Source organism: Drosophila gunungcola, unplaced genomic scaffold (assembly GCF_025200985.1).
Source record: "Drosophila gunungcola strain Sukarami unplaced genomic scaffold, Dgunungcola_SK_2 000001F, whole genome shotgun sequence".
NCBI classification, from domain to species: Eukaryota; Metazoa; Arthropoda; class Insecta; order Diptera; family Drosophilidae; genus Drosophila; species Drosophila gunungcola.
The window spans coordinates 9234918-9259555 of NW_026453197.1; the positions used below are offsets into that span (position 1 = coordinate 9234918).

The 24638-nt window shown below is 36.7% G+C and overlaps 1 protein-coding gene across 1 annotated transcript in view; it reads left to right on the forward strand.

The window, feature by feature from the left end:
• LOC128262938 (fibronectin type-III domain-containing protein 3A) overlaps window positions 1-24638 on the forward strand; it is a 62569-nt gene that overhangs the window by 18705 nt on the left and 19226 nt on the right. The window contains 2 exon segments of the mRNA XM_052997528.1: window positions 1460-2459; window positions 15556-15606. Of these exon segments, the coding sequence (XP_052853488.1) occupies window positions 1553-2459; window positions 15556-15606 (958 nt within the window). The 5' untranslated portion in view covers window positions 1460-1552.

Sequence of the window (24638 nt, forward strand, 5' to 3'; positions counted from 1 at the left end):
AACACCTTTGTCAAAAAAAAAAAAAAGTGTTCGGCCAGTTGTCAGTTGTTGGTGGAAGGTGCGATAAATGCGGACAGACGTAACGAGCGAAAGGGCCAAAAAAGAAACCCATTAAAGTAAAGCTGCATTAACAGCTAAATGAAAACACCCAACAACAAAGCGCAGGCATCAAATTTCGTTACAGACAAAAAAAAAAAAAACGGGTGCAACTAACCCTCAGAAAAGTGAGAGGGCGATGAAAAGAGAGTGCACTGAGAAAAATATCGACGTTATGTTTTTCTTATTAATTTGTAAATGAAAAGCCTATTAAATTACGATTCTCATAATGTTAATGATTTGTACGACTTATTTATTAAGCAGTTTTAATGTACTAAAAATTCAAGACATTTTTTCAAACTGACTTTTTTCAGTGCCTAAAAAAAAGAGCGGGGGAATGTCAAATCGAACGATTAAGACACGCTTACGTTTTAATTTTGCCGTTGTTGTTTTGTTCTGCAGCTTCGTCTTTTTGTTTCGTGTTTTGCCCTCACTTTTTTGTTTGTTATTTGCTATTTGCGGGGTTTCATTTAAGTGCCCGCTGCTGTACTATTTGTTGTTTTTTTGTTCTTATTAGCTATTTTCACTCTTATCTATGAATGCATGTGGGTGGTGTTCCCCAGCTCACCACCCCCTCATTTCCCCCCACTATTCCCACACTCGTTGTCGTTTAGTTTGTGCCTTTTGTGAAAATATTTAAATTATTTGTCAAATTGACACAATGCGCAATTCTGCTTACAATTTGCAATTGTTTGGCTGAGCAGAGGCAACACGAAAAACAACAATTGTCGTGGGCCTGCGAGGCTGTCAACAGTTTGGAGAGATAATTTTATCTTGATTTATTTTCGCACTAGTTTTCATTGAAAATATTCATCTTTCATGTTATCGTTGATATTCTTGGAAGTTGTATGTGGAACGGAAGTCTTTCGTCATTGATCTTTGCTCTATAAATATTTGGTTTTATATGCATTAAAGTCACGAAACATGTGTTGATATTGCGGGTGGTCTGTGTATTTTTTAAAAATAAAATTGGGTCAACTTATCTAAAAGATTTCAAAGCTGAAAATTAGTATCTTTCAAAGGAGATGCCTATCGCTCAGAAATAATTATTCATTTTAAAAACCATCCATAGAAATTAATGAAAAATTGCAATGATTTTCTTTAGGTCGATGCTTTTATAATAATCTTTTAGTGTCAATAAAATGAGCTTATCAGCTTTGTCTATGCTTTCTTGGAAAACTGAGACGTAGAATTCTGAGAAATAACCTTGGGTAAAGGATAGGGTGTGGGTGAATTATTTTTTCTCCGCTCTTATCGCAGCAATGAAATGATAACGTTTTTGGATTGGTAACCGAGAGACAAAAAGCCCCTCCACCTCCGCGTGAAACTATTAATTTAAGGCAAACACTGTGCTTTCTTGCAGATAGTCAAAGAAACGCGTAATAATAAAATTGAAAAATGCTGAAAGTTGCCTAAGCAAAACTTGGCAGACAGCAGAGTTTGAAAACGGAATACCATGGTGCGACTGAATGTTGCAGAGCAACACAGCAGCAGCAGCAACAACAACAACGGCAACATAAGCAACAGCAGCATAAGCAACACCAACGGAACAATAACTAACAACAATAATGCGGGTGGCAGTTGCTCGTCGACAACCTCTTCAACGACCAGTTTGAATAGCAATCCGGCATCGCCCGCCTGCACCATGGTGATGTTGCCGGCACCGCAGCAGCACTTGGTGGTGCAGCAGCAGCAGCAGCAGCAGCAACAGCAACAGCCACTGCAGCAGCAGCAGCAACAGCAGCAGCAGCAGCAGCATGTGCAGCAGCAACATGCCCATGCCCCGCAGCAACAGCAGCAACACTCGCCCTCGGATGGCGGTTCATCGAATTGCTCGCTGCCCGCGTCTCCACCCCTGTTGCAACAGACCGCTACGCCGCCGCAGGGCGCCCAGATTGTGCCGCCCGTCTGCGCCCTGCACCACCCACAGCAGCAGCTGGCCCTGATGGCGGCCATGCAGCACCACCACCACCTGCCGCCGCCGCACGCTCTGCACCATGCCCCTCTGCCGCCGCCACTGCCCCCGAATCTACCGCCACCCCACGAGAACGGTCATGGGACAGGGGGTGGTGGTGTCTCGCCCAATGGAGGCGGGGGCGGTGGCTCCTCCGCCAGCAGCGTGAGCAGCCTTTCCAGCGGCAGCGGTGGTTCGGGGGGTCAGGGCAACAACAACGGCCTGAGCAACGGAACGAATGGCATCGCCCCATTGCCACCAGGCCAGCTGTACATCCAGTATCCTGGCGAATTTTATCCTCCGGAATACTACATTGCACCGCATCCGCACGAAGGCATCTGTCCGCAGCATCCGCACCACCCACATCCGCACCACCACCAGCCCATGTGCGCCATGTCCACGGAATACGGTGAGTCCAGAATGGGGTTTTAAATTTTGAATTAACCTATGAAGCAGCGTGTGTTAATAACCGCACTACTTTATTGTATGAAATTTCAACACCGTAAACTTAAAATCGTCCTGAAAAAAATATAAATTGTATTAAAATAAACAATAGATCCCATTATTCTCTATTAATCTTTCATTAATTATGTCTTTAAATATTCCAAAAAATGACATGAAAATACATTTATATTTCTACAATTTTGAGCTTTTTCTTACATTCTATGAAATGAATTAAGATTACAATCTTTCTATGTGTGGCATAAATAATTGTACTATTAAAAATAGTTTTTAAAGGACTTTAAATAACTTCACAAATAGATAAAATGGAATGCTTTATAAATGTATTTTAATATACAGCACATATAAACCATTTCTGCCCGCATTTAATTAATTAAATTGTAATGGTAGCTACTTTCCCAGCTAACTTGCGTAACCAAATACCACAGTTTTTAACGAAATAAAATAAAGTATCACTAAAAAAGCGAAGCATCAGAGCTTCTTTTACTGGAGCTAATTACAGCTAAAGTAATCCTTTGGCTAAGTATCTCAATTCGTCAAAAGATACTTTGCTAAGCCTTCGCCACGATGATGCAGTCGCCGAGCTCTTAAGCTGCCAAAAAACTTGGCAAGCGACAAACAAACAAAAATGGGTGAAAGGGAGGAAAGTTCGCTAGCTAAAAATAGACGTAAGCCGCATTCAGAGCTTAGTCGCCCACTTTCATCTGGCGGCCAAACCACCCACCAACCCAAATGCCCCCTTTCTTCCACCCCCTGCAGTAAGTTGTATACATTTGGCATTTAAATCTGCTGAGAAGAAAACCTCATCTTCAAACCACCATCCCTACCGTCCGCAAAGTCAACAAGTAAACTTTGCATTTGATTTATCTCTCCGGCATAGAATGTACCACCCCATTTATCCCCGCCAAAAACCCCCTTCTTATACAACGCCAGTCATTTAATATCATCAAGCAGCAAATTAGCTTGAAATCGTCTTTTTTCCTGCTCACACTGAATGCACTCGGAATTATTTGAATTTCCATAACAACAGCAACAAGGCGGCATCCAGAGTGAAGTAGAGTATATATTTATAGATATGGCATCCAGTTTCAGCATCGGCTTAAGTTCCAGTTCCCGTTGGCTTTATACTTAGTACATGCAAAGCGACCAAAGTACGCCCATCTGGTGATTTGCATATGAGGGGAAAAAATCGAATTCGTTAAACAGGGTGCAGAGTTTTGTATTTTTAGAAAGTAAAAGATAATACTTAGATCAAATTAAATTTCTTATTTCGTAATCAGTTGTTAATAAATTTATTTAAACCCTAAACAAAAAAGAGTTAATAATACGTTGATCTTATAAATTAACATATTTTTAAAATAATTAAATTAACACCCTATACACGGAGCTTATCTTAATAACAAGCAATTCGCATTTGTGTTTTGGCATTAGCATGGTACTTTCAAGGCACCCACACAAACTAAAACTGACCATAGAATAAAAGCCAGTCAGACTGGAACTTGGCTTTGCGATTCTGACCAAGCCCAAAAGACTGGCAATCCAGTGGGGAGAAATATGTACAGAAATAGAACAGCAATGCGTCACTCGAGAAGGAATCAGATGAAGACAGACAAACTGAGAGTGTTGGCAAAAATTATAATTGAATTTGATCAGGTTTGGCGCAACCCAGAAACCTCGATAACCAACATTTTCAATTTATCAATGTCATTAACCTTAATTGTGGTTTCGGGGAGGTTGAACAAAGCGCCTCCATTGATCGACTCCTCCACTTGAGAACCAGACTTTAATTTTGGTTTCTTTTGATTGTTTTTTGGCGCATTTTCTAATTCAATTCCCCGACTTACACTAGACTGCAAGCTGTGTGAGTTGTCTCTGTGTGCTAATTGAATTTGCATGTGAGGCTAGCAGTTATCCACACACACACACACACACCTCATCTTAACCCAGTAAAGCCCACCCTTGCAGCGCCGTCACTTAGTTTGATGTCAACATCGAGGACCCGACGCAAAGTGCCAGCGAGCTGGGAGTATTCTCTCCACTAAGTTGCACATAATTTACAATTACGGGAAGTGTAAATGGCTTTTCTACCTCCACATCATACCTCCTTCCCCAGGTCCCCAGCCCCCTTTTTCGCCCCTTATCTGGGCCTCTGTTCCGCTCCTGCCAGCTTCCTTTGCTCATTTGCCAAATGCCGACACTGGGGGAAAATAATTGCCACCTATAATGAAAACAGAAAATCATAATTTAAGGCGTTTACTTTACACTGCGAGAATTACATTTCCATGATGCAAGAAAATAAATTTAAGATAGGATTTAAACTCTTCAAGTTCTTTCTTTCTGAAAATAAAATGTACATTTAATTTCTATATTACAAAAATAAATTAAAGAAATAAAATCATTATCATAAAGTCTTCTTAGCAACATAAAGATTTTTTTTGACAAAATTTTGAAAAAACATTTTTAAATAAATTCAAACAAAAAGTGTGCAAGGCCTTGTTTCATTAAAACATTTTTTTTTAATATATAAAAATATATATATGAATATATAAGGAGTACGGTAAAAAACAAGAGTCATAAAAAATGTGAAGCTTAACCTTTCATATTATTTTATTATTTTGATGGATAATCCACAGTTTTAGATCATGAATTCTAATTTTTAAAATATTATAATAAAAAAAAACTTACTAGAAAAATGAAGTTTTGTATATGAAAATCAGAAATCTTATTACTGGTGCTCGTTATCATTTTGGTGCAGTGATTTCTCAGAGAGTTTTGCCTTTTCCCTCAACTCCAATCGACTTTGCCCTGCTCTAGCTTGGCCTGGCCTGATTGTTGTTAATCGAATAAACTTGCAGAGGAAATGGGCTCTGAGTGCGTGCTGGGCCTTAGACTTGGGCCCACTCCCCAAGACCATTGAAGACCCCTTCTTCTCACTTGCCCCTGTGTGTTCTAATGGAATTTGCGCCCGGGTCGTCATCAACTGTATTGATATGGATGCTGAGCATGTTATAATTATAAGAATGCTGAGCATGCTCTTGTTTGACTCCCTTTACTCCTGCTAGTCGTGCAAAAAATATTTAGCTGAACAGAGTAGATATGGAAGTATTTCTGGGGTATGTTCCGAAGAAGTTGTAGAAAAGGCAGGGAAGTGGGTGGCATTGACCAGTGGGTCGCCCTCATGGTGTTGATTGCCGAGTCCAGCTCTCTAATCAACATAATTCCTATTATTTTATTTTCCCGCACCCCAGACTCACATGCGGTCAGCCCAAATGAGAACAGAACAAAGCAGAAAACAGAAGGAAGAAATATATAAAAATTGAAATGAATCGGAATTAAAGGCTGATAAAGGCACGTGGCTGAAGGACGTCTTTTGAAGAAAGTTTAATTTGGGTCAGCTTCCATATTATGTTATATTAGAAGCGATCTTTAACGGAAGAACATAGCAAAGTTTTTTAGGGTTTCGTCCACTTCTCAGATTATTATAAACATTATTTTGTTTTTTAAAACTAATTTGATATGTTATAGGACGTCGTTTTTATAAAATTAAAACGAAGAACGTAGCAAAGTCTTTTGGAGACTTATCACTTTTTGTAGGTTTATATTAATACTCTCTTTTTATAAAAAAATTGTTATGTTAATTTCATGAAAGATGCAATAGTAAGAACGCAATTCGTAAACTACGTTTACACGATAAGGGGTTTTGAATTGGGTCACGTTTTTTTATACTGCGTTTTATAAATTAGTTATGAATCAATAAAAAGTACTGATAAAATATGCATTCATAGTTTGTATACACTTAAAGCATTTACGGTGTCAACTATTTGTCGAGACAATTGCTGTTCTGACCCTCTTCTCAATTTTTTCTTAACCTTTTTTTTTGTAGAGCACATGTTGGAGGTTATTAACAAATAATGTTTTCATAAATAAAAGGAAAGCAAACATCTTGAGTATGAAGAGCACACACAGTCAATGAACTTGGGATAAACAAGTAAAACTGGAGAGCAAAAAATAAGAGGAATATGATAGGGAACTCAAGCGTTATATCAACACTTGTCCCACAGATCAGAATCCATGAGAACAAACAGGGAAATCAGGGAGGAAAGTCACGAGGGAGCGGAAAACCAATAAACATATAGCCATAATTATACATCCCGCCGGCAACCATTTTTCGGTTAATCTCTTTGGTAATAATTTTTAATTAACCCGCACATCGAACGCCCTCGGCTTATTAAGACTTATTATATGTAGACGAGCAAAGCGAGGGCCAAGCTGTGAACTTTGAACTTTTTGGCTAGTCTTCGTACATTTAATACTTAACAGATGCCAGACTGCGAAGTTAAACGAGCTGTCAAATGGGAATACGCCTTTCCTCTTTCACATTAAATAGAGCAAATGTTTTTACACCAAAAGTAATACGTTAAACGAGCAAGCGAAGTAATTCGAGCAGTGGAGGCACCTGCTTATAAAAGCCATGGAAACTGTGTCACAAAGTAATACAAATCAGAGAAAAGGACAATGGGACTTGAGCAAACATTGCTGATAGAATCCGCAAATGATTGTTACCTATTATTCGCACATAAAACGTTTTTCCCAGGATTTTCCAAGGCGCATTTCCCCGCCCGTTTTCCTCCCAACAATTGTGTTCAGTGAAGCATAAGCAAACATTTCCATTTTGCAAGTGATGTCATATTACAAGCTCTAAGCTAGCAGAAATTCCTGTGCGTCGTAAAAAGAAAAGTGCATAAAATGTCTTTTCGTCAGTGGCTGTCAAACTGTAGGCAGTCAGCCAGCCAGGCGACAGGTAAAAAGGCTAAAAGAGATGCTTTTCGGCATGCGGAATAATGGCAGCTGGTCTTAACCCCTTACCTCCCTTAACCCCACATAAACTTGTCCATTTTTACGAGCCGCTTTGGCGGCACAGATTTATCGGCTTCCTCGCTTTTGCTCGATTTTATTGTTGGCCCACGGAATATAACCCATTGCATTTGCATATACACGTATACCCATCGGACTTGGCTCGTTGGATTTTATACCAAATTCGAAGGTTAGCCAAAACTCGAGTTCTCCAATAGTTCGCCCATCTCGCGAAGAGTTTTATGCCTCACTTTGAAGTGGAACATTATCCCACGACTGCCAGTTTCCTGTGCGTTTTTTTTTTCGAGGATTTATTTTAGGAGCTTTCCTCTGCGGGTTTAATGACAGCGACGATGCTGTCAAAAGTCCCAATGACAAATTGCTTTTAGTTTGGAAAAGTTGGGCTTTATGAAAGGCGACATGAGGTGGCATAAATTTTGGTGGCTCAAAAATATTCATATTTTAAGTCTCAGTGATGAACTCAAACTGTCAACGCTTCCCGTCAACAATATTGACTCTTGAGTGTTGACCCATATTTTTGCTGGCAGATCTATTTATTTTCTCCCCCATTCTTCGGGTTTAATTAATTTTCGTATCTGCAGGAACATTTGTTTGTATACCAAACCGAGATGGAATCGGTATTTGCAGAGCAGAGAACTTGAGCCAAAATTTACTCCACTATCAATGTCAGTTTATCACCGCCTTAATGGGCTTTCCCCAAATCCCCCATTGGAATTTCCGCCTGCCTGCATCTGGTTTCCTCATTTAATATAATTTGTTGCAAGTTTTGCGGCATGTGGCACCAGACTGCTGCACTAATTGAAACGTAATTATATCATTTGGGCACGGCTTCCTTAGTGCTGTCAGTTCCTCAATCCGTCATTTAGTCAATGTCTCACACCCCCAAAGAGGCACTAATTGCAATTTGCACAGTTTGAGCTGCGCTGAGTCTACGTGTGTGGCTTTAACTTATATCACAAGTGCCTCTGTTTGATATGCAATTTGTTATACAAGCCACCTCTGCGTTTATAAGACGGTTAAATAATTTTGCCCCAACATTATGTTCTGTGAAGAGGGAAATTGTTCAGGGATTTAAATGTCTTAGATTCATTAGCACGAGCATAATTCTGCATTATGGCAACATAGACTATTAGTCTGTTTAAGGTTTATTTTATATATTCTGTAAATACTAAAATTGTTTTAAATCCAAAAAAGTATACGGGAAGAAGTTGTCAACAATCAAGTAATAATTACTCTTTTCTTGAAATACATACCAATATTTACATTTTTATTAAATTTTATACATAAAAATTAATATGATTGTTTAGTTTAACACAATAAAGGGCATTATTTCATAAATGAACTATGAAGCATATATAAATGCCGAATCAATCCCTTGCGTTTTTAAACTTTTTTCATGGCAATTGTTCAAAAGCGGAAATCCTTTTTTTTTTGGCAGAGGCTAAAAAGAATTTTCCATTTTGATCCGCATTTTTATGCAACTCTCACCAAACGGAAGTTGTTTCCCAATTTTCTTTATATATGCACATATATTTTTTTTGCACTTTTATTTTTTTTTGGCTGTTCAGGATTTGCCAAAGGAGCGCAATTTATTCGTTTGCATTTATCGGGCTTAAAGTTTCGGTGCGTGTATGCGGGGTATAAATCTGCCAGCGTATAGATATTTTTTGGCAATTTAATTGAAATGTCAGGCACGTGTTCGTTCGAGAGATCTGGCGAGTGGAGTGGAGCTTGACCCTCGAGTTGCTGCGCAGCCTAATCCCGTCCAGCTCTTGTGGTTGTCGCACATTTCCGGCTTAAAGTGGCAATGTTGTTGCTGGTGTTGTTAGTTTGCTGGTGTTGCCAGTGTTGTTGTCGAAGTCTGCCACTTCCGTTTGCGACGCGTACACGTAATTGATTTTCCCGCCCCGCCCCCTTTTGCTGCGTTTGATATTCAAGCTCAAAATCTTTGCGCCCCACATGACAAACACAAACAAAGGGGCAACAAAAACAAAAAAACAAACAAAAAAAAACAAAAAATCGAGAGCAGGAACAACAGTATTTTTGCGTGTCAAATGAGAATTTCACATGGTTTGACTTTGTTCGTGGAGAGTACAAATACTAATACTAATCAAAATTTTTAGAAAAATAAATTCAATTGTCTTTGAATACAAACTTTTCTATTGATTATTAATTTTAGTTTATAAAAAAATTTGAGTACTTTAAAGTATTCTTATAAAATAATTTTATAATTACTTAAAAAATTTAAAATACTAAAATTGTTGTTACTAAGATAAGGTTAAAAACCTTTTAAATGAGTGTTCAACGAAAAAGTCATAATTGGTTTTGCTGGAAAGTTTAATAGCCTTTTAAAAAAATAATTTTAGAAAGTAAAGTTTATTCCCAGTTTTTTCCCTGTGTACTTGTGTTCAACTGCGGTTATTATTTTTTTTTTGGCAAATCCAACGGTAAATATGACCCTGAACTTTGAGTGCCACATGCATCGACAAACAAATGTATAACAAACAATGAACAAATCTCAAACAATAAATTGCACACAATTCCAATTGTGTTTTAATAAAGCTGGGCTTAAATTTAGTTATGTTTTGTGAACCCAATTAAATTTCTGAATTTAAGTCGAGCTATTGCCATTTCAACAATTTGACATTTGCATGACCAATAAAGCCCGGTATATTAACGCTTAATTTATAGGCCACCAGAAAAAGTATCTTTCAGAGATATATTTTTTTATATACCTTTTGTCCCTCGCATTTTTCAAGCCAGTGTAAGCCTCGGTAAGCCGCAATATTGGCCAAATAATCACTGCCGGGGACCAAATAAATTCCACTCCAACTTGAACAATCCACGAATCGAAATAAAAAAAAAAGGAAAAAACAATTTCGCATAAATTTCTCCTCAGCCGGGTGAGAGTGGGAAAATTGCCTTTAAATTGCTTGAAAATGTTTTCTTAATACATTGCGCAATTTCGTATTGAAATCAGGGCGTGGCAGGAGTACCCACAATAAGAAAAAGAGCGATGTGGAGAAATCAACGCAGAAAAAAAGAGAGGAAAACTAAACGAAATAATGCAGGATGACAAAATAACTTAAAGCGGCAATAAATTTTCTAGCTCAAGGACATGCTTAAGGCGATATTCGGGGAAAATGTAGATGAAGTTGAAGAAGCTGGAGCAGCAGCAGGGAAAACTGTCAACACGTTTTGGCCATTTCTGTCTACTTTTCGTTAGCCGCAAACAAAAAACAAACAAACTGAAAATTTAAAAGTCGTGGAATCTTTTTTGCTTATGACAATGAGCCATATTTTTTTGTTGGTACGTTTGTGTTTTTTTTTTTCAGTGGTTGGTTGTAATTTTTAAGTTGGTAGTTTTCCAAGACTGCCACAGATTTATCATGATATAATCTCACAAAATTTAAGAAATTTAATTGAAATAGTTTTAACAATATTCTTGTTCAGTTATTAATATCAGATTTTAAACTTACTTAAACAAATTATTTATGGTCTAGATAGGGAGTTAAAAAACAACAGTATTTCCGTTTCTTATTCCTAAATATTTCAACGATTGCATATATTTTTGATAAAACCTTATGTGTATATAAACTTTTTGAAGTACTTATGGAAATGTTTTTTTTTGTGGCTTACCATAGTTCCTGAACATTTCATTTGAATCTTAGCTCGTGTAACTCATTTGATATCTTCTGCTATATATATTTTTCCCTTCATATATCTTGATATCTGACGAAGAATCGGGCTCTGGCCTCCCTGTTTCACCCCCTTCCATCTTGTCCTTGTTTTGCGGCCGCCTTCTTCTTGTTTGCTTGCCTTGCGTGTCCTTCGGTGGCGTATGCGTAATATGTTTTTGTTTGCCACAGGCCTCAACGCTGCCGTGCCAGACACACGCCAGACAATACATCGGCTATATACACAGATTCCCATATATATTTACACATTTACATATTTTTTTTGTACGTACTATGTGCGTGTTGACCTTGCGAATGGCCAGCGGCTATTGAGTGTCTCCGTAGACGCCTGTGTCCCGCACAACAAAAAAGTCTTTTAATTGCTTTTTAATGAGTTGTCATTTCGCTTGGACAGAGGCAGTAGGTGGTCGTGAAGGGGCGGTACATTTTAAAGGGGGGAGTTTTTGAGGAAGGCGGTGCCTAATGTCGCCCGCCCGACGACGGCTATTAAAATTATAAAATATATGTATCGAACAAATAAATATCGTCTTAAAACAGTGCATGGCAATAAACGTCGAAAATGGGGAAGGCCTCTTTACTAAAGAAAATTGTCGATAAGATTAGATAAGATTATACTGTAGATAAAAGAAGGCATATATGGGGGATTCCCAATATGATACAATTTAAGCCAAGTAACGTCTTAACGTTAAGGAACGTTGGCAAAAACTTATTTATTTTTTTATTTTTTTGGCTGATTTGTTCAAATTTCACATTTTCTATTAACACCAAATATTACCTCGTTTTATGCAGTAATATATAAACATAACATATAAATATTTATCTATCTATTTTTCAAGTTCGATGTTAAAATAATCAAACAGTAATTTAAGCATGGAATTTAATGTAAGTTAAATATGGGACTTTATCTATTTAAAATTCTCGAAATTTATTTAATTACAGCATTTTATGCAGTATTATAGTGTGTTTTTTAACATTTTTATTTATATCGCCGCATTTTTCTTTTGCTCTAATAAAAAAAATTACAGAGGCAGCTGCAGCAGCGCAGCTTTCATTTGATTTGTATTGCTTTTGTTGCAGTTCAGCGGCTGGTAGTTGTTGCTGTTGGCTAGGGCCACTTATGGACGGCAAAAGCTTCTAGAAAATGGGTTCAACAACCGGCAAATGCAGCTGAAAGGAAAGCGGGCGGGAAGTGGGGATGAAAATTCGGTAAGGGGATGCACCGCCTAGGACAGCACCCGAAAAAAAACGCCAAGCGAAAAACGAAAGGGAGAAGGGCAAAGAAGCAAATGCAAAAAATTGGCATCAAACAACAGAAACTTACATTTGATGGGAAAAAGCGGGGAAAAGGGGGCGGACAAAATGGGTTGGAATGGAAGGCGGGGCAGGGGACACACATGCAATGCGCATTAAAATTGTAACTGTAACGCTTCCATCTCTATCTCTCACAGTCTGGTTCTCTGGCCTCGAGGCCCACTTCATCTCCCTCCAACTTTCCAGCAGTTTTCCCACATTTTCTCCCCATTTTCCTCACCCGTTTTCCATTCTTGTGCCATTTCCATCTCTGGGCAAGTTAAGTGCCATTCATGTGACTCCCTTCTTCTGCTCCCTTTTTATCTACTCTCCCTTCGAATCCTAAACTTTTTGTTACTCTTGATTTTAGTCCTTTTGCTTTTTGTTTGGACTGTTTTATTATGGTTTTTGTTGTCCCCGTTGTTTTCTTTGTACTTTTTTGAGCCCTTCATTTATTAAAAATATTTAATTTGCTGGAAAATAAAGTCTGCGTTTCATAGCCGTAGAATTCGACATTGGTATAATATTTATATAAATTTTATATTTATCAAGAACTTAAAATCCTCAATATTTTTCACTTAAATTTGCACTGCAAAAGAATATGCCATCGAACGAATTTATGATTTCACATTGACACATTTTATCTTGATGACTTTGATTTATACTTTCTTGATAAGAACACAGAAAATTAAACAAATTATTCTTTATTTGGGTAACCCAGTTACCAAGCTCTGATAGCAAACATCAATAAATGCACCTTTCACCGCCTTTAAGTTCTGACCCATACTGAATATACATAAATGTATCTGAATGTCCAACCGTGTCGTATCTGCGCCTACAGATTTATATTGATTGCCATATCGCTTGTTGTGTTTGCCATCCAAATTTCCTTGTCGTTTTATTGTTGCTTGCTTGGGTCACGTTATGATTGTTGTAATTGCCGTTGCCACCACCCCAAAAATGGGACTCGATTCTGTACGATTCCGTTCGATTGGATGCCATTCAAATGGTCGAGAGTCTGGGCCAAATAAATTGCCAACAGTCTCGGTTACAATTTTTTCCCCATGGCCTTTTCTCGCTCCTTTGTTTGCTGGTCGTTTGTGTGACTTTTGTGGTCGAAAGAGGATTTTAGTGGTTAGTGTTCCCTGCTGGGGGTCAATTGTGGCGCTGTGGAAAGGGTTAAAAGGTCAACTGGCCGAGCTTGTTAAGTGTACCAATTTGTTGCCAGATAAATATCCAAGCATTCTTTTATTATGGCCTGCTGCTGAATGTGAAAGGTTTTCACAAAATGATAATATTTTCATGAGACCCAGTGCTGTTTCAAAGCATTGTTGGTTGGCATAAAAAAACGTTTTGATAAAACATTCCTTGAGTACTCTAAAGAAGATACAATTTAAAATTCTTAAAACTCTAGAACACCTCTTGAGCTTATAAAATTTGCATAGTCAAAAAAGTTAAATTCGAAAGTATGGTATCAATAAATGTTTTAAAGTGCACACATTTTTTTGGGCTTATATTTCTATCCGTTTAATTGTCTTATATTGTTCCATAAATTCTATTGTATTCATGAAACTCGTTTAAGCCTCCATTTATCTTCTACCGGCCACACGTGCCTGTAATAAATTAATTTTGGATTATAAGTTTTTGTAGTTGGCCTAAGTGATTTCTATAAAAACAAGTAATTTAATAAAGAGCCAGATAAAATAGAAGTTTATGGCAAAGGATTTATTGGGTAAATATAATCATATTTATGGCTTGTATGCTGATGTGTGTTGTCATAAAAAAATAACAGAAAATGTATTTGGCACTTACCAAAAAACACGAAAAAAATCAAACAAATGAAGACGCAAAAACTCCGCCACGCCCAGCTGCCTCATAAACCGCAAAATGTGTCGAGGCTCGTCATAATAATGCATACACACTTATATGTAACCAGCCAACGACATGGCATTAAATCCCAATGTTGCCTGGAGGGATCCCAAAAAATAATAAATATGTTTTTCATACTAAATGGTGTCGCTTGAAAGGCTGAATACAGAACTGTTTGGCTGTTTCTCCAAATTTCCATTCGGTTCTAGGCCGCCCCGAAAATACAAAATCTCCTCCGTAGTTCCCATGAAATTTGCACATTTTTTTGGCGCACATGCGGAACACGCAGCACAAACGCTGGAAGCGTAAATTATGCAATTAATTTGCTAGCCCATCCCCAGACTCATTAACCGAAAAACTAAATGGCCAGACCAATTTCCATACATTTTAATTATATAATTTAAGTTAGGGAGATGCGAAGACGTGAAAACTAAAGGGTTCAAAATTATATTTATGGTGATATGCAAGACTATTAAGATAGAAATTTCAAAAACAACTTATTGACAAAAACAATCATTTATGTTTTCAAAATCTTTTTTGATTGTTTTTTTTTTATTATTTTTTCAAACTTTTTATTAATGTTCTCAATAACATTCGTTCGAAATCAATAAAACATATTTAATTAATTGGTTTTAAAAAATTAATAAATAATGCACCCCCTTCCGTAATTCTGAATTTATTGTGCGGTGTTGTAACGCATTTTAAATCTTCCACTTTGAATATGTTTGTTTTGCTTATTTACGAATTTGGCTTTGCACATAATTGCAGTTTAATGAAATTGAGTTCTACGTTAAATAAGTTCTGTTGAAAATTGAGACAAAAAGTAGGTCAATAACTGGTTTTTAAAAAACGTAAAAGATTTATATTGTTTCTTAATATGTCGATAAATTTAAAGGGGAAATGTTATCAATTGATACCGTTGGAAGAGTATTCAGCATTCGAACGTAAACAATTTCATTGTTTCAATGGTTGGCAATTACATTTGCGGCTTTTCGTGTCTGTTTGCCTTTTGTGTAAAACAGGCGCCATATGAACGAAAAGCCAAAATGAAAAATAATTTAAAATGTACAATTAAAAATATGAAAACAATATGCTTACGCAGCCAAAGGATGTTTATGAATAAATAATTGTTTTTCAGTCCCTCTTTAAGCCCTTCAAACCATGTTAATTTCTACTTTTACAAAATATACAAATTATTATTAAATTAGGTTTTTGCCAATTTCCCAACTTTTGCGTTAATTTTCTTTCTTCCAAAAAAAAATGTTCCTATAATTTTAATAATGTGTTTTCTGTTTGTTTATTTTATTGCAGGTAAGCAACAATCAACGATGATAACGTATACGCACGGTTTCAACCTGAAGTGTAAGTGCAAGTGACAAATTCCATTTCAAATTCAATTAAGTCCCATAAGGAGTTTGCTTGTGTGCAACTGACCGTGCAACAAGGTCAGACGTAAAAGTTTCAGTTTTATTTGCTCGACTCAGACTATTTTTTTTTCGCCGTTGGCAGTTATGCAATCCTTGCGAGGATTTCTCCCTCACGCCCGGAAGAAGAAGTCCATCTCTCTGGGGTCTTGGCAAGCGTACCCATGTCCTGCAGTGGCCACGCCCACCCCACACTTTCCTCCCCCAAATCCTCCTTGCTTGGCCTTTTATGGCCACGTGCGAAAATGCGGCAAAAGTTTTACGAGGTCAGGGTGAAGATGCTGCTGCTTCAAGTTGAAGATGCTGCCGATGATGATGTCACTTCAGTGAAATAATTTGATACAATAAAATAGAGTGGAATGAGTCCAAAGGACTCATAATAAATTTGCATGCACAGGGAAAAAATTGGTCTGTAAAACGGAAACGAATTATGTCAAAAATAAAACCCAAAAGGGTTAAATTTTCGATGTTTTTGGATATAGATATATTAGTAATTTAATTCAGCAAACTGCAAGCTGGCCAAAGTCTTTTTTGGCACTTGTTGCTGACTGAAAAGAACATTTTTTCCAATTCGCAAAACCAAAAGGGCCATGGGCCAAGACGAAGTCAACAACTTTGGCAGGTCCACGCCCTAAGCATTTTCACAAACGCCCCCTAATCGCATGCAAAGTGCAGACCTCGGGGATTGTCGGTCTGTTGGAGTTTCAGGGTATCTCAGTCCAACTGAATCTATATCTGGAGCATTTGGATGGAGCGGATTTCAAGACTCACATGTCTGCTGGCCACGCTCAATTCAATTCAATTAAAAGCCGGCACACGCCGCACCCATAAGCAAGACAACGGAAAAAAAACATTTGGTTGAGTTAGGAAGCAACCAGAAATGACAACATTTAATGCTCTACGAAATTAATTGTCGAAATTAAATGTTAAAAGTTGAGATAAATGTAATATAATTGTCATTCACAAACAAAAATGTTCCTAGCTAAATTAAAAATATGGTTTAATACTGTATTTTATATCAATTGGCTTTTAATTAATACAATTAATAGTCCAACACTTGAAGGTATATTGAATTTAAAGACAAACGAGCTTGTTTCGTACAAAAAGCTTTAACATTGCAAAAAAATAAATATTCCTTAACATATAACCTCCGGTCATTAAGTTGTTTATTTATACAAATTTTAAGCTGGTATTTTTGAAGTAATGATGAACAATTTAAACAAAGTGCATTACTACAAAGTATAATTGCTAAACTGTTTTAATATTTGTTTGGTTAAACAATATCGATGGCAATCTTTATTTTTTTGAATTTTCAACAATATTTCCTGCACCGCTGTTTCGTGTCAGCGAACTCAGAAAATCTGATAAAAATCCAACTGGAATTCAACGAATCGTTATGCGATATCGTTTTCATTTTGTGTTTCTCCCCTTTCGTTGTTTTGCAGCATTGTTGATTTTTTCCGAGTAAATTTCAATTGATATTTGTTAATATTTTTTTTTTTGTAATTTTGAGTTTTTGTTGTTTTTTGGAGGGCTGAAAAACTCTTTGGAATTTTTATTGGGTGTGTGTCTTTGACTCACTTACTTGGGGCGTAAATGTGGGAGTGGCGGTTCAGCACTTGCCACAAATTATCCAATGGTCGGGCCAGGTTGCCATTCACTTTTCCACATTAACTTTAAGTTTTTGCCGCCAGCGGAGCGGTGGGAAAAAACGCGGAAAAGCGAGAGACTGGAATGACGGTCACTTGAGGTTTTCCCGTCTCCCCACGGGCTGTTCACTTTCCTCCTGCTCGTTTTTGTTTTTGTCTGGCACTCTTTTGCAATTTGCCTTTGATGAGTCACAAAAAGCCGCTGCATCAGTTAAAAAAAATGGGAAAAGCCCCTTTGCATCCCTGCATTCACCCGCACTTTTCCCTCCCACTTTCTCTTTCGGCCTGGGTTCTATTTGCACAACTAAGCAGCAATTAACGCTAATTATGAAATTTTCTTTTTAACTTGACTTGCAATTATGGTAGAAATAAATTAGAAAAGGGAAAAAGGGGAAAATAGTTTCAGTATTTGTTGATTTAAATATTTAAATAAAACAAACATTAAATATTAGATTAATTTCCAATTGGAAGCTTTATATAAAATATGAAGTTAATTTGCCTATCAAATTTCCCAGCTCTATTAAATTCACTTTATAGGCCTATCGGCATCGAAAGGTGAAAAGCTACTCAGACAAAGATAATGCTAATAATTGCGCATATTAAATAAGCTTACATGCTTGATTATGATTTATGTAAACTTTCCGACAAATTTCCTGGAGAATTTCTGGCCCAAGGCCATTTTAAGCTGTGAAGTTTTCCCGGTGGCGTTTTGTTTGTCCAACTAATTTCTTATCAATAAAAGTGAACCACACGCCAGGCCACACAAGCGGATGCAACTACACACAAACACGTAGAATCGTGCGAGCAAAATGCAAATTGACAACTGTAGTGTTTGTTTCTCTGCCGGTTTGTTTGTGACTGTGTTTGTGTATATTTAGCAGCATCTGCAGCAAGTGCTGTATCTTTAAGATGCAAATTAAAAACGAAGCGACTGGTGCGCCAAATATAATTTACTTAAATGCCGCTGCCCCTCAGCGAGTGACTCACATCCTCAATTTACGTTCGTTTTGATGTTTACTCTGCTTTCGTTTGTTTTCCCCTACTCATTCTGTTATTTCTCCCCTTGTTCATTCATGAATAGATGGCTCGGGGGAATATATATGTATGGAGGGGAATACCTTATCGCCAAACATGTGACGACAATGCACAGTCTTCTCGTAAAGACCGTTCTTAAAAGAAACTTTTGTAGAATCGACTGCGTCAGTGGATCGAACCTATAAGGTCTCATAAATCAAGCCCGATGATTCATCCAACCAATTTTTTCGATTTATATTGCAAATCCCAGCCTTAGTATGTCCGGTTTGAGACCAAATCGAATTTTAACAGATTCTGGGAATTTATTTGAACACATATTGTGGGAAACATTTAACATAAAACCAGAATTTCGTTCTGACTCATAAAATGGCAATAAAATACAAGTTTTAAGGAAAAATTTGGAATATGTCAGTCTACATATAAAGATCGAATGACTTTGTTTTAAGCAAAACAATATACAACTTTATCAAGGCGGAAGATGTCTTTACAGATAGCTTAAAATACTATTTACTCTTTTTTATTGTTGATTAAAATAATCTTCCGCATCTTTCATGTATTCAAATAAAAGTTTGTTGAGTGAATGAGTCGTCTTTATCTTTTGCCAGTGACTCACCTTTCAGATCAACTTTTACTTTTGGCGGTGTTTATATTTTGTTGACCAACTTAAGTTTCATAATTAAATTCAAGTTCAAAGACCTGCTAAAGTTGCTGCCTTATATGTATTATTGTCAACATGTCCAAATCAGACTTTTCCTTATTACCTTTCTTTTTTTGTTTTATTTTCGTTACACTGCACCTCGCCCTGCTAATGAAATAATTAAAAAATAGTTTTACTACCACTGGCAGGCGAGAAAAAAGAGCAAACCAAAACCCATTAAAGTGTCAACTGCATTTGGTGAACAAAAAAAAAAATAAAAAAGGAAAAAGGCAGCTGAAAAAGGCAACCAAAATTGGTTTGCAGCTCTTAAATTTTGTGAAATTTCGTAGTCGAAGCGAAAAGAATGTCATGTGTGCGTGCCTGCATGCGAAAAGTGAAGTGGGGAGGCGGACTGGGCCTCGGGAGGCGTGGCAGTCACGGCATGCGAAATGTATCTATTAGATACACGCCTGCGAAATGCGGTTAACTGCATTGGCAGCCGACGCAGTTTTGCCATTTACCGTTAGCTGACGTTGCAGTTGCAGTTGGTAGTACGAACAAAACTGCACTTGTATCTGTATCTCGAGCCACGTCTTGCATCTGAATCTCAAGCCTTAAGTTGCCCCTGTATCTGTATCTGCATCTGCATCTGTATCTGTGAAGTAGAAGCCAGAGCTGAAGCTGAAGCTGAAGCTAGAGCTGAAGTATTTGGGTCACTCGTTGCCGCTTGGCTGCCACTCGAAGTCGTCTAATGCCTCCTCCAATGGCCATGGCGGGTTTTTCAACTTCTTCTTGGCTGCTTATTTTTAGTTGGCTGTGCTTTTGGCTGATGCAAAGAGAGGACAGTGTTTCAGTATTATTTTGTTGAACATAAGAAGTATTAAAGTACTCTTCTAGATTGGATAATTTGTATTCCAAGGCAAGTTATTCGATGCAGAAGATTTATTTTGAATAGAAAAATTCATGATTTATGATTAGAAGAAAAATAACAATAAGTAAAGAAATTTATGTTGTAACATTCAAGAAAAAAAATTACTCAAAATTTTAAGTTAAATCTTTGAAGCTAATCGTAAATAAAGTTGGTTTAAAATAATTGTATATAAATACATTGTACAAGTTTAATAAATATCCTTAAGACAATCACTTATTACTATTATTATTTTTTATAAAAGAAATTTAAATTTAAGGGTATTTAGAAAAACCACACTTTAAGTAGGTACTGGAAACATATTTTGGGTGATGCAAAGCGAAGTCGCAGCATTTTTGTTTTTGGTGAACGTATACGTATGTTTTGCATGCTGCTGGCTGTGCGATAATCAAATTCGCAAATTCGCAAAATCGTCGTTTGTGTGGGTTAATTTGAAAGTTTCAACTGTCACAAATGTTGTAATTGACGGCAGCCACTTGCGCGCAGTGCATCTGCGCCAGTATCTGTGTCCGCGTATCTATGTGCCTTTGTCAAGCGCGTATCTCACGGATGCAGTTCAAATTTCGTTATGCTCGTGTTTTGTGAGCATTTGGCCGTTAAGTGCCGTTAAGTGAGGCATTGAGTGACAATGCCTCGAGATTACGCCCACACATCGCCACTCGACTAAATGCAAAACAAAAGACCGGCTGAGTAATGCACTCCGCTCCACATTTCGCCCAGGAAAATAGAAAAAAGAATCATGGAATAGTTGCTAAAAACTGTAACTGCGTACTGTGATAGTTGAATAGTTAGTTTTGGGGCGGGGTAAATCGCTCAATGAGATCAGCCAGTGAGCTTTATAGGAAAAGTTGCGCAGATAAAAGAATTCCTTTGTTGAAAGTGCTGGCAGAATTTGAAAGCTTAACTTGTTATTTCTTTGAATATCTCAAAGGACCCACAGTTATGCTCGCACTTAAATTACACTAAATAGAAATGCTAATTGAAAACTTATGAAGTGTAAATAAAGAACGCAAGAGTATTATTATTTAATATTTCTTTTAATTTGGGAATGTATTAGGAATGAGTATTAAAAGTTTTGGTAACGATTTTTGATTTATTTATTAGCTTGAATAAAAAACTTTTAAAAATAGATCAACAAAATAAATACTAAATGTTTTTAAACAAAAAGGTCAAATTAAAATTTGATATCAAAATAAAGCACGTAAACTAATGTGTTTTCAAATAATTAAATTTGTTACACGTAAAAACACAGATAATACTACCAAACAATTGACTACTTAAATTTAAAGCATTTAATTTCGCACGAAAATATTTCCCAAGAAGCAAGCGCTAAATGGAACTATTAAAGAAGCGCTTTTTGAGACAGATTTATGGTATCTTTGTATCCGTAGTTTGCAAATCCACTAGTCAAACCCCCAAAACAGAAACCACTTAAACCAAGCCCAAGGTCAAATGCGAAAATAACTATCAACAAGACTTGAATATGGCTAAATCTTGAACGCTTTTTATGGCCCCCAGAAAACATCGTGTGTGGGACTTGTTGGACTCGGAATCCGATGGTAAAAATTTCGTGGGAAAACTCCAGAGGAGATCGTTCGTTGAAGGCAACGTGACTTTGAATATTTTAGAAATACAATTGGGTGAAAGATAACTATAAACAAGACGAGTGCAATTTATAAAATTGTATCTGTGTGACCCGCTAAGCGTTTAATTATGCGCGGATACAGTGTGTGCGTGTGTATCTGGGGGATACATTCTTCTTGAGTTTTAATAAAATCTTTTCGCTGCTGGAAAATCTCTTTCTCTCTATGAAAATCTCCGCAGTTGCCGTTGGAATTTTCTCGTTTTCCGTTTTGCTAATTTCTGCCCATTTGGCTTCGGCTTTGGCACTGCCATTTTCACTTTGCCATTCATGACTTGGCTCGGGCTTTTGGGCTGCGTGTTTATTGCATCCGTTTTGTGGCATACTTTTCGTGCCGCTTTTGTTGCTATTTTTTTTCAATTTTTCTTTTTTATTTTTTGAGCTTTGCATCTAGGCACGAAGCACGGATATTGTCACTTTTGCAATTACAACGAGCATAACTTTGCACAAAAAATTAAAATGCACGCCATAGAAAATTGGCTTGGCAGAGGCAAACTGTGAATGAAATCAGAGAAAGAATTAATAATAAAGAGTAGTTGGAGAAAGAAATGATGCAGAGATTAGCAGAAATAATTTTATAAAAAAGATAAAGCTAAATATACAAATGAATTGAAAATAATTAAGCAATGCAGAGCAGAACAACTAAATGACAAAAGTTGGGATCAAGGCAAGGCAAACAAAATTAAAACAAAACAAAAAGTTAAGTGTGACAAGCTTCAGACTAAAATTGCAAGCAGGAAGAATATCTTCAATGAAAACTGACCATAACGCTTTAATCACTGCTTTAGTCTTTTTAATTTATTTCATTTGTGTGGGCGTTAGGCACGTGTTAAATTTAACAATGAAACCTGATTAGTTTAGTAAACCCACTTGCCCAATTTTAAAGATAATAAGCCCAATATGGTAAAGATATAACAACTAGATATTTTAAATTTAAAATTAATTGTATCACGTATTCGTGAAGCCTAAATCAAAAAGCACACCTATTTAACCATGTCAAAAGTTCACCAGCCACATTCGTTCCAGTCTTAATAACCATTTTCATCCGATTCCTCCGCCGATCTTCACAAGAAAGCAAGGCGGTAAAAAACCGAAATTGTCGACAACTTTCACATTTTCGGCCACAATGAAAACAAAAATATTTCATGGGAGCGCTCAACTTTGGCATTTTTTTTTATGTCGGGCCCTCGAAAAAATCAAAGACGAACGAGGCGCGTGCAAAAGACAAAACATACAAAAAATACAAATAATAAGACAATATCTCCGAAATCTCCAAAAAAATCCAGCGAGTTCAACGAACGCAAATGAAGAAAGAGAACAAACTAAAAAAAACCAAACAAAAAGTCACGCAAAGAGATGGAAAAATTGTTATAAACATCCAGCATATAATTAACACAGTGAAGTGCAGAAGTCAGCAAAGAAATCGAAGCAAAAAAATTATTCAACAATGTTAGCTTGGCAGCCAAAAATGCTGAAATGTTTGCCAAAGGCTTGCCAAACCAATAAAATGCTGTGTGTAATTCCTGCGAAAAAATCACTTTTTATTGTTATTTCTTAATAAAAAGTACAAAAAAAAAATTCCAATCAAATTGCGGAATGCAAAAAGAAAGGGCCAAAAATGCATTCAATCAAAGGCCATGTCAATAAAAAATAAACAAAACAATATTTTAATAAATTCGATGAAAATTTCTGACAAATGTCGCCTCCACAAGCACAAAGACAGCAAAACAGCTATAAATCCACAAACAAATTCTTGCCATAAATTGTTGGCACAATAATGATTTTAAATTTGCTGGTTAAGAAAAAATTTAATTAATACTTGCTTATAAAGTGGAATCTAATGGCTTTATACTCGAAGGCATTATGACTCTTTCTGTTTTGGTCTTTCTGAGTTTGTCTGAAACTTTAATGTGAGTTCAAGACATTAAATTTATAAGCACCGGTGTGAATTCCTGAAAAATATAATGTGGTTAATTTAGCAAACTAAATATTCTCAAATTAAATTGGCATTTGTCAAACTAATTAAACTCTATCAAATTGGCTCTTTCAATTCAGATTTATTTTGTATTAATATTCGTATGCGATCTTCTGTCTTATATAGACCCCCACCAATTAATGTTCATCAAGGGGCGTGACGACAATAACAACGGGGAAGAATGGAAAACAAAAATTAATATTGCCATAAAACGCTCATAAAATATGTTAAATAAAAGAAATTGAAATCTATAAACATATAGATGAGGACAACATCGGTGATGGACAGTGGGTGAAAGGGCGTTATATATCCATATTTATTTAGGTGGCTGTCAAAGTGACGCCATTTACGGTTTGACAGGCACAACAACTCCAAAAACATCAAATTACAGCGGGCGTCGTTAGTCTGTCTGTGTTTCGATGATAGGAAAAGGGGGCGGGGCTGAAGTGACATATGTGGATGGCAGTTAATATTGCTCGCAAGCTGTCAATAAATTGAGCTTAAATCACGTAAAAGTTGCCGTTGAAAAGAGAAAAAAAGACATTTTTGTTTTGGATACAATATAAAGTCAAAAAAACTAGATAAACAATCCCAGAATCATTGCATACATAAATATTGAAAAACAGAAACATATCTTATAAAAATAAACTTACAAAATTAAACCTGTTATTAAAACTGGGAAGTACAATATTAATAAATATTTTACCCAGTTTTTCGTATTTTCCTTTTAGTTAGTATTATTAATTCTACCTTTTACAATTTTTGTTACAAAAATCCTTGAAAATATTCAACGTTACTGAACTTTCAATTACGAACATTTATTGTTTAATGCAAAGCTTACGGAAAATTGAAAAGATTTCCTCTCGCTTAAAAAAAAACTTCAATTAGATGTGTTTAATTTGTATTTTACGCCTGAATTTTCTTCGCCCCAGAAGGGTTTCCTTCAAAACAAAAAAAAGGATGATTAATTAAGGTTATTGTGATTAATGTTCTTTCCTGAACCCCAAGGCCTTGGCATACAAATCAGCGAAGCGAGTGACTGACGGACGAGAACCTTTTCGAGAGGCAAGAAAACAATGACCGCAAGACGGGAGTCTATATACC